This window comes from Cicer arietinum, chromosome 6, assembly GCF_000331145.2.
Source record: "Cicer arietinum cultivar CDC Frontier isolate Library 1 chromosome 6, Cicar.CDCFrontier_v2.0, whole genome shotgun sequence".
Taxonomy (NCBI): Eukaryota; Viridiplantae; Streptophyta; class Magnoliopsida; order Fabales; family Fabaceae; genus Cicer; species Cicer arietinum.
This window is the reverse complement of record NC_021165.2, coordinates 56,782,921-56,794,393: the sequence shown is the minus strand read 5'-3', so window position 1 is coordinate 56,794,393 and position 11,473 is coordinate 56,782,921. Positions and strand designations below refer to the sequence as shown.

Below are 11,473 nucleotides of genomic sequence, written 5' to 3'. Positions count from 1 at the left end.
TGCTCCTCTTGAAATCGTATGTAATTGTACCGAAAGAAATCCTAATATTCCTTTATACCACATATTTTATTTCATACCTACTTACATATTAGATTCAATTATACCTAAAGTTGAACAATGTGCTAGACAAATGGTTGCGAACAACGATGTATTTGAGATGAATTTGTCGCTTCACGTTTCTACGAGACAATGGGCAGAGAAAATTGAGAATTTGTTGGAGATATTAGAAATTGTTCATCCTTGTTATGATTCTAAAGAAAAATGTTCAATTTGTTTGGAGGAATTTTGCAATAATTTAAAGTCAGAAATTGTTCACACAAAGTGCTCACATTTTTTCCATAAAGATTGTATTGTCCCGTGGATTCAAAGTTGTGTCGATTCTTTATCTTCTTATTCTTGTCCATTTTGCCGAAGTCAAATAATATAAAGCGAGAAGGAAATATATATTTCTTCAAAGAATGACTTTATTTATATTTGATTTTGTAATCGGGTAGTGTTTTAGCACATGAGTTGTCTAGTGGCTTTTATTCTTTTTATTTATAATCATTGTAAAACCTATTGTACTTTGATTTAAGTTCTTTGTTGGCAATTGTTAAATTTATTTTGGTGTTCAAAAAATCAAATCTCGTCAAGACATTAAGTATTAATGTCATAAATGATGCTTATTAGATTATTTAGAGAAATTAAAGCTTTTTTAATCTTGTTGAGCATTTAATGCTTTATTTACCTAAATCTTGATATAATCTTTTAAAAAAAATTAAATATTTAAATTAAATACGAATTTTCAAAGATCTTTGAAATCTTTTTACAAATATAGAGAAAAAAAATTATACCTTTTAGTTTGTACACTATATATAGATACAACGTGTGTACAACAAAAAATCACAAAATCTTACAATTCACTATTGATCACTCTAAATGACAAAGAAACAAACACTTGATCAGTCGATCGTTCTTCTATGGAGTTCTTCTTCTACACTCTTCATGTGAGTCCCGTTAATTGTATTTTAGCGGATGTTGTAGGGTGTTATTTGTAACACCCCAAATTTTTTTATAAATTATTTTATTAATGAAATAAAACTCAAAATAATTAATTTGGCGTTAAAATTATTTTAGAATATATGTTGATTAATTTTGGAATTAATTTCCTTTATATGTGGGCTTTCTATGATGTACTAATCTTGTACATATTAGACTAAACATGTGATATAAATAATAAATATTATATTATTTTTCTAAAAATAATAGTATTTTCGTGTAACATTTAAATAATAAAATTTTAGACACATAATAAATGTGATATTCTTATGTGCGTTTAAATGATGTTAAGTGAGCACATAATTATATTTCAATTATTACTAACTAGTTTCTATTTTTAGTTATTCATTTGATAAATAATCATCTTGAGATGTTAGTAACACTGCAATTGATCTCCTCTTTTATTCTCAACCTGAATTGTAAATTGAAATGCCTTATTCCTCGTTGTCAAAAATCACACCTCCACCTTTCAATCTATGAGGACATGCCAATTTGAATTGTTTGTCAACTTCCGTTGTGACATAGTATCAAGCCTCCTAACCAAGTACTTCAGAGTTAGAATAGTATCAATGAAAGAGGAGAAGTCTAGAGTATAAGAGCATGCAAAACATTACTTGATTCGTGTGTTGACTTACTTGACGTTGTGGATTGAATTAATGTTTTACCTTGATTATTATTGTTAATTGTAATTTGATATGATACGATATTTAATTAATGTTTTACATGTTCTTCTCAATTATTTTATACTAGTACATATTTTCAAAGCTCACCCCTCGTTGCTTGTGTTTGGCGCTTGCGAGAGCGCAATTATTTCAGGTTATAGGTTGGTGATCCATGCTCAAATAAGTGATAATGGGTGGGAGTAATTTGTTGAGTTATGAACTAACTTTATCTTTGTAAACTCTATCGATCGATTGTGTTATATTTGATCTTTTATTCATAGATAAAAATTGATTTTCTCTAAGTTTTGAACATATTTTTATGTCATAAATATTTGATTAATAAACCTCAACTATATTTGATGTTAAACGATTTTTAAATAAAGAATTTTTATGGAACCGTCTTGTGTAAGTGAGAGTGTGATGTCCTGAGCCTTACAATTTAAAAGGAATTTTGGTATACTCTATTTTTGGACTGCTGCGAATCTCTTTCAAAACAATTGCATTTTATTTTTATTTCAATTTGAGTTTAGGGTGTCACATTTGTGGTATTAGAGCTGGTCTGTTCAATTAGACCGTGTGGGCGATGTGTCTATTGAGCTTGTGTGTGTCCTTGTTAATTGTATGATTTTTATTTCACTATTATTGATTAAATGTCTATGGAGCTTTTGTTGTGTGCTATGTGAAAATGTTATGAAATTAACATGATGATACGTTGAGTGGTATGACTTTAATTGCATTGTACATTACATCATCTTGATGTGTTTCAAATTTATGTTGGTGGGGTTTAATCAAACTTGAAATGGTTAAGATAACTATAGAAACCTATTTACACATAATTCTAACTTGTTTGACAATTACATAAAAATGGTTGTTCATTTATATGCCTAATGATGTTTACATTTTTTTTTATCTACTTGGAATCTTGTGAGACTCTTAATTTCTTCGATTTAGGTGCTATATTTTTTAGAGGACATTTCTCAATGAATATTGTGTAGATAACTGTTTTTGGTTGATTGTTGCTCAAATACTTTAGTAATTTTTAACTTAAAAAGAAAGTGTGTTGCATATTAACTTTTAAATCTTGATGATTTATTGTGGTTTAGAGTGTCATGAGAATACTACTACTACCATTGGAGTAGGTCATGAGAACAAATAGTATAATTAGTTCTAAGACAAATTTCACAACCAGCCTCCAAATGACGAATTTTATGGATGCATTATCTTAAGTCAAATCAACATTTCAAGACATTTGAATTTTCAATTAGGTGAAAAATAAAATAAAAATTGGGGACTACTTTCGACGTGCTAAGTTTTTCCTATAGCATTTTTGTTTTGAAAAGTTAGAAAGAGGGGTTTATTGCTTTTGATCTTCGAATTTGTTATTGTGTTTTAATTATATTATGGATCTTAGTCTGTTGAAATTAATTATGCTCTACCTATATTGGTTGCATATAGATATATCTTTTGTTTCGATGGGTATTTTTTATACAAGTACCCATTTAATTATGTTTTTATGTCAGAAATATTTGATTAATAAACTTCAGCTATATTTGATGTTAAACCATTTTTAAATTAAGAATTTTCATGCAATCGTCTTGTGTAAGTGTGAGTGTGACGTCATGAGCCTTAAAATTTAAAAGGAATTTTTTGTATACTCTATTTTAGGACCGATGTGAATCTCTTTCAAAACTAGGGCATTTTATTTTAATTTCAATTAGGGTTTAGGGTGTCACGTTATTACCTTCCCTACGCATAATCGACTCCCGAACTCAAAAAATATATTTCAAATACCATTTTTCTTTTATTAAAGGTTTTCCAATGTTTTTCCTATTTTAAAATAAATTTTGCTGGCGACTCTATTGAATTTGAGAAATACTCGAAATTTTAGACACGACAGTTGGTGACTCTGCTAGGAACCCTTAGAAATTCAAGTCTAAAATAATTAATTGTGCAGTATATTTTTTACTTCTATATTTATTTCTCCTTTCATTTTCTTTACTTTATGCCTTTATTGTTTATTAATTATTTTCTTGTAGTCAGTATCTTTATTTATATATGTTTGTTGAGTATTTTTCATAATTTATTATATTATGATTCTCTCCACACACTACGCATTCACTTATACACAATCTTATGAGTGAGACCCTATATTCGGACCTAAGTGAAGCTTAAGTTTAGTTAAAGGTTTAGTAGTAATCTTTTTGGATGTACATCCTATCTGTTTATTGCGAAGATCTCGTCTAGAGTTTGACTCCATTGGAAATACCTACGTTTTGGATGTATTTCCAAATTATAGTGATATTTCAATATAAGTACTTGGCTCTAGAGACCAATGACTTTTAGGATTGTAGAACCCACCCAGGAAAGTATTCATGAATTAAGAAGCTTATAGACTTTAAGACTTCTCCAAATTTTGGATATAATGCATCTAAGTCATGTCCTAGCCTTCTTGGTTTTAAATGGAATGATTATTTTTCATTGTCCAACATCAGGATAGCTCTCAATTTTTCATTGTTGCATCCATGCAAATAACTTTCATCATTAACATTAAGAATTAAATGTTGTTATAATAGCATACATTCCCTTCATGCACTAAAAATTATTTTCAAGAAATACCATATCATGCAATATTCATAGTCATTCATTTTTATGTAGGTAGAGAACCATTAAATTCTAATTGGTCAAGGTGAGATCACGAGAAAAGGTGTGACAGAAAACATACTAGTTCTGAAGCACATAGTAAAAATTCTATGGTTGTGTGTGATCTTTCTATCCCTTATCCACAAAAATCACACTTCATTATAAATTAATTTATTTTATTTACTTATAAAATATACATTCTAGACATTCTATTTCAACAAATATTGATCTTGAGTTAATTTAAATTAAGCATAGGAATCAAAATTTTAAAAGGGTCAGAATTCAAACCCCCCTTCTTGTGATTGACATTGCTACTTCAATTCCCGGAACTAGAAAGCCTAATGGAATAGGAAGCTAAGATGATCCAGCTCTATCAAGAACCTGTTGAGGTTATTAATTTGGGGATTGAATATGATAAGAAGAAAATTAAAATTGGTGTTTCTATGAAAGAAAGTGAACGAGAAAAGTTTGACTAAACTTTTATTTGACTATGTGAACATCTTTGCATGGTCATATTAGGATATCCCTTGGCAAGATACTAAGATAGTTGAACACAAGCTACCTCTCAAGCCTGAATGTACTCCAATTAAATAAAAACTGAGGAGGATAAGGCCTAATTTGTCACATAAAATTAGAGAATAGGTCAAGAAACAATTTATTGTTGGTTTCTTATCAGTTGCAAAATATCCTCAATGAGTTGATAATATCATCTCGGTTCCAAAGAGGTATGGAAAGGTTCAAATGTGTATTGGTTATCAAGATTTAAAAAAAGTCAGTCCTAAAGACGATTTCCCTTTACCTCATATTGATGTCTTGGTGCATAACACTGCTCAATATTCTCTTTTCTCCTTTATGGATGGTTTCTTAGGGTACAATCAAATCAAGATGGCTCTCGAGGATATGGAGAAAACTACATTAATCACACAATGGGGAATTATCTGTTATAAAGTAATGACATTTGTATTGAAGAATGTTGGAGCAGCCTATCAAAGAGAAATGATAACTTTGTTTCATGACATGATGCATAAGAAGATAGAGGTTTATGTGAAAGATATGATTCCAAAGTCTCGGACAAAATAAAACCATGTTGTTAAACTTTAAAAGTTGTTTGTGCAATTGAGGAAATTCAGACTCTGTTTAAAAAGGTAGTACCGAGTGTCGAACTCAAGGATTGCGCTTTACTATGAAATTATATTTAATTACTAAAATTGAACAAAAATTTTTCGAATTGATTGAAATATTATTTAAGACTAACAATGGTAGTAAAATTGATCCTTTATAATAAGAAAAATATCAGGGATGAGTTTCACTTCCAATCCAACATTTGGTCTAATTTGATCCTAGTTATTGAATACCTTTATTGAATTATTACCGAATTCTCTTTATTATTCTTGCCCTAATGTCTTAGTGAGATAATCTTTAATTCCAAACTAACCCCTAATTCCTTAGTGGGTTTAAGATTAGAATTAAGTCTTACCGTATAATAATTCTCCTACTAAACAATTGCTTTTGCAACTAATTTAATTGGTTTCATGACCTGCATCTATCCCTAGACTACAATATCATGAACTTTTCATCTCAAGCACTCGTAAAGTCCACTTCCGTTTCAAAATACGAATCATAGAACATTTTAATATCGATCAAGCAATAAAAATAATTAAGCACAAAGATGAGAAAAATAATTCAATAAACTCATTCATATAACTAGAAATCAAATCAGAAAAATAAGGGTTTCGTCTTGTTACATTCATCCCTAACAAATAGGGTTTAGTTACTCATGAAAGATATAGAAAAGATAGAGATTAGAGAAGAATTACAAGAAGGATTCATGAATAATTCTGGATAAAACTATTCCAATGGTGTTAGAAACAACTGTCTCTGAGTTTCTGTGCTAGGGCACAAGTTTCTCAACTTCCCAATAGTTAAAAAGATACCTAAAGAGTGAAAAAAAACTGCATTTTAATGTATTATGTCGCATGCCATGCGCCCTAGGCGCATGATTACGCTTTAGGCGTAAAAGAGACATAATGTACTGTCTGAAATGCGCTTCAGGCGCACAGGTAGCGCTTCAGGCACACGACATCTTCTATTTTCCGTTTTCTGCATTTGGCTCCTCTTTTGAGTTCGAATTTGGTCCCGGTGTCTTCATAAAAGTTGTAGCTATGGATCGAAACTTTCATTTGCACTTGGTTTGATAACCATTGGACATCTACAACTCCAGATATGGCTGACATACTCCACATAGGTCACTTTGATTTCTCACCAAAATTCAACAGTGCACTAAAACAAAGAAACGATGCAAAACAAAGAAAAACCCCTACTTAATCAAGGAAATAAGAACATAAACATTTTATTAACTCAAACAACTAAAAACAACAAGATATATCAATTAACTCCTCAAATAAACTAATAATCATAGATAAATAAAACTAAAAACAGTAAAATTTATGCATATGCTGAAGAGTCATCACAACCCCAAACTTAATATGTTGCTTGTCCCCAAGCAACAATTAATATCATATTTGGTACTGTTAAAAGCAAACTTAAACTCAATTTCTCAAATCAAATCAAATCAAACTCAACTCTCAAAGTTCCAACTACTACAAAACATTCATCATGCTCCTTGGTTGCTTAAAAAACAAACAACACAATTTATACACTTTAGCATTCATTTATCAAGTTCAACTCTCCCTTCACACAATCTCACCAAAATTTCTCTCAAGTGTTTAGCAAGGGTTATGAATTTATCACTCAAATCGTAGAACATGCATCACGCTACCATATGCTTGAAAAAAATTCTAGTTAGCAATCACAATGTCACAAACACATACACTTTTGTAGGACTTTCGGGGGTGTAATGTAGCTTAGGTAAGAGTAAGACATTTCGGGATAGTAGGCTTTACTACTTGGAGTTAGGTACACATTTTCAAATTATTCTACCATTTTTTTTTCTTCAAATTTTCATTGTGGAGATTCTCAAACATTTACAAAAGAACCAAGAAGGTGTTATTTATCAAAATACACAAACTAAAATTTTTTTTCTTTCTCTTTTATTTTTATTTCTTATTTATTTTATTTATGAGAGTCACCATCCCAAACTTAAAAATTTGTTATCCCATGAGCAACCCCAAACTTAGAATTTTATCAAGACGAGACAAAAGTTTTCCTACCTAACTCCATCTAAGGTGATTGAATTAAAGTCAAGCTTTTGGCTTGTAATGTGGGTAGTAACCGAAAGAAACAGCAAGGCTCAAAGGGGCTAGCAAAGGATAAAATTTGCATAGGGTAGTTAAAAATGCTCAAACGACCAAACAAAATTTACTTAGTGTATGCATAAATTAGAAGTGATACAAATCATAATTAGTGCAAGTTCTGAAGGGATAAAACGTGTGTAGATAATCACATAACAAAGAATTAACGTTTTTAGGCTCAAAAGCTCACATTTATGATAATAAGTGAGAGTATGAACTGTCAAAATAATGTCAAACTTACCACTACAAAATTTATTTGTTTATTTATTTTTAAATGACAAGTAAGACTTTGACAACCAAGGAGTAATCAATAATGCATTCATTAGTGAAACTCAACGAATTGAGCAATGATATGAGCAAAGAAATCGAGTTTAAATTTCAAAATCTGAAATAGATAGTTTAAGACTAGCTTCAAGTTGTTAACAATTCTACACCATAGTGCACCTTTACACACAATTAAAAAGAAACAAATTCAAATAACAAAAAAAAGATTGCAAAAATAAAAGGTACCTCTACCTATGGGTTACCTCCCATGAAGCGCTTCTTTATGGTCATTAGCTTGACACCTCAACCATTGTCAAGGTGGCATATATGACAGAAAGAACACATCATCCTTCTCACCAAGGAATACATATTTCAAGTGAAGTGGCAATTGTTTGAGCTCAACCAGTGGTATCTCTTTATTTTTCTCAACATACTCATCTCCATTCACTTTCAACTCTTCCCATCTAGTCTGGAAGCGAGGGCAATGAGATGGGGATGCGTCTAACATGGCTAAAACATCTTTCACTCCTGGATCTTCACTATCTTTAACAACATCTTGGAGTATGCACAACAATCTTTCTAATGGCATAATGGGTACGTGATGTTCAACTTCTTTATCGATTATCGAATCAAAAATCTCAATTCAGTTGCACCGTTCTCTTTCATTTGAATGCTCTATGGCTTTTAGAATATTGAATGTAATTGTTTCCTCATTTACCTTAAAGTTTAAGGTGTCATCCACCACATCAATCATAGCTCTCCTTGTTGCTAAGAATGGTCTCTCCAAGATTAATGGGATATCATTGTCTTCCTCCATGTCTAGTACCACAAAATCCACTAGAAAAATGAACTTATCTACTTCGACCAACACATCTTCCACCACCACATATGAGTATTCCATTGAGCGATCCGCAAATTGTAACATTAGTTGTGTGATTTTTACTCTTCCAATGTCTAACCTTTTATATATGGAAAGGGGCATAAGACTCACACTAGCCCTAAGATCAAAAAGGCTTTCCCAAAAGTTCTATCCTCAACAGCGCAAGGAATAGAGAAGCTCTCAGGATCCTTGAGCTTAGGGGGCAGCTTCCTCTGTAGAATAACACTACACTCTTCGGTAAGCATCACTGTTTCACCACCGATTTTCCTTTTCCTTGATAGAATCTCCTTCATGAACTTAGCGTATGTCGGAATCTACTCTAGTGCTTCTGCAAAAGGAATGTTAATTTGCAATTTTTTAAAAACATCAAGAAACTTACGAAATTGTTTTTCAGTTTCTTCCTTTCTTAATCTTTGAGGCAATGGAAGTCGAATTTCAGGCTTTGGCAAGGCCTTCTTTTTCTGCACCACAGGTTCTTCCACCTTTTCAAGAACGATGTGCTCCTCGACTGATGTCAGGGTGATAACTTCCTCCGAGTAGGTTGGAGCTGAAGCACTCCCAACCTTTTTGGCTTTAGTTGGTCTAGTTCACTTACCTTCCCACTCTTCGTTGTCACGATATTGACATTATTTCGCGGATTCGGAATTGTGTCACTAGGAAAATTTCCAAACGCTTTTTGTGCTAGTTGTTGAGTAAGTTAACCCAGTTGGATCTCAAGATTCTTTATTGAGGCTGAGTGATTTTTCTAGATGGCACTTGACTCTTCAATGAAAGAACTTGTGCTTGTTACTAACTTCTCAATACCACTCGCCCAAGCAGATTTTCGAGGTGGTGCTTGACTTGCTTGAGCTCCTTGTTGACCTTGAGATCCACTATGTTGATCTTTCCATGAAAAATTTGAATTATTTCTTAAACCCGGATTACATATACTAGAGTAGGAATTATTTTGTTTCTCGTTGTTACCCATAAAATTCATCTTTTCTGGTGCTTATGTATCATCTTTATCTGGCACTTCACAAGATCCATTTTTATGTGCTCCGCCACAAAAGTCACAACGAGTATGTTTCATTAATTTGAACAGGGCTACTTAGGGTTGTATACTTAGAGCTGTCATCCCTTTCTTTATCTCAACAACGTTAAAATCTTCTATCTATTTTGAGAGTAGCTTTCCTTGAGCCAACACGACATCCATAAAATTCAATTCCAACATACCACTTTTTGACCCACCACCTCTATCATACAACATCATTTGTTCATTTGATGTCATGATCTCAATAATATTTCGTGCTTCTGGTTCAATTTTGTAATTCAAAGAACCACCTGATGTAGCATCCAACATAATTCTAGTTCTAGGCCTCAAACCATTACAAAATATTTGCATTTGAGCAGTGTAGTCATAAGCATGATTGGGGCATGCTACTAGTAAACTCTTGAACCTTCTATAAGTGTCACAAAGAGATTCTCCTTCTTTTTGTTTGTAAATGGAAATCTCTTGCCTTTTTCTAACGAACATAGCTGAGGGGGAAGTATTGTTCCAACAACTTATCTTCAAGGTCATCCTATGTGGTGATGCTACCTGAGGATAAAGAATTAAGCCACTCCTTAGCATAATCTTTCAATGAAAATGGAAATAGTCTCAACCTCAAGCCTTTTTCAAAGCAACCATCCACCTTCATTGTTTCACATAGTTCAAAGAAGTTTGTGAGATGTCTATTGGCGTCTTCGTTATATTTATCGAAAAAATGAATCTCCTTCAACTCTCGGTATAGAGCGGGACTTATTTCGAACTTGTTGATTGTAACCGGTTGGTCATGGATGGCCAACTGAGCATGGTTTCTATCTCGATCCCCATACTCGCCGAGGGTACGTTCATGTGGTGGTGGATCAGCCATCACCACAAATAGGAGGAAATCCCCCTAATCCTCTTCTTCCACTACTAATTGTCTTTCCTTTTGTCTCTTTTCTTGAACCGCATTTCGATTTGTTTTTGCAGTTTTTATGATTTCTGGATCAAAGAGTTCAGTTGAGGCCTGGCTCGCATATAAGGTTAGTCAAATTGTTAGTAATGAAAAGTTTTAAAATAAATAATTAAAACAAAAACAAAATTTTTATTGCAGGGCAAAAAAATTCCAATCAAGTAAATAAATTATAATTAATAGTGAGATGGCAATCCCCGACAATGGCACCAAAAACTTGATAGCGTTTCAGCAACTTTACTAAATCGTTGCAAGTAATAATGAAAACGGTAGTATCAAGTATCGAACTCGAGGATTTCGTTTTACTATTGAATTATATTTAATTTCTAAAACTGAACAAAAACTTTCTAAATTGATTGAAATATTATTTTAAACTAGCAACGTTAATAAAATTGATCCTTTATAATAAGTAAAATGTCGAGGATGAGTTTCACTTCAAATCCAACCTTTGGTCTAATTTTATCCTAGTTATTGAATTCCTTTATTGAATTATTACCAAATTATCTTTATTATTCTTGCCCTAATGTCTTAGTGACAGAACCTTTAATTCCAAAGTAACCCCTAATTCTTTAGTGGATTTAAGATTATAATTAAGCCTTACGTACAAGAATTCTCTTATTAAACTACTGCATTTGCAATTAATTTAATTGATTTCATGAACCGCATCTATCCCGTTTTAAAATACGAATCGTAGAATATTTTAATGTTGATCAAGAAATAAAAATCATCAAGCACAAAGATAAGAAAAATAATTCAATAAAC

The 11,473-nt window shown here is 31.9% G+C and overlaps 1 protein-coding gene across 1 annotated transcript; it reads right to left on the bottom strand.

Moving 5' to 3' along the window:
• Window positions 1-9,885: 9,885 nt before the first annotated feature.
• LOC140920789 (uncharacterized) lies at window positions 9,886-10,627 on the bottom strand. The gene is made up of 2 exons (XM_073369620.1): window positions 10,312-10,627; window positions 9,886-10,055 (listed from the first exon to the last, which is right to left on the bottom strand). Exons 1-2 carry the CDS (start codon window positions 10,625-10,627, stop codon window positions 9,886-9,888), a joined length of 486 nt encoding a protein of 161 aa, XP_073225721.1.
• Between the last annotated feature and the right edge of the window lie 846 nt (window positions 10,628-11,473).

Bases quoted from the DNA above. Each gene is read 5' to 3' on its own strand.
- LOC140920789 (XM_073369620.1), bottom strand. From the start codon at position 10,627: ATGGCTGATCCACCACCACATGAACGTACCCTCGGCGAGTATGGGGAT. The intron at 10,056-10,311 runs GTAGCATCACCA...ATGCTACATCAG, and splicing joins GCTTAATTCTTTATCCTCAG to GTGGTTCTTTGAATTACAAA.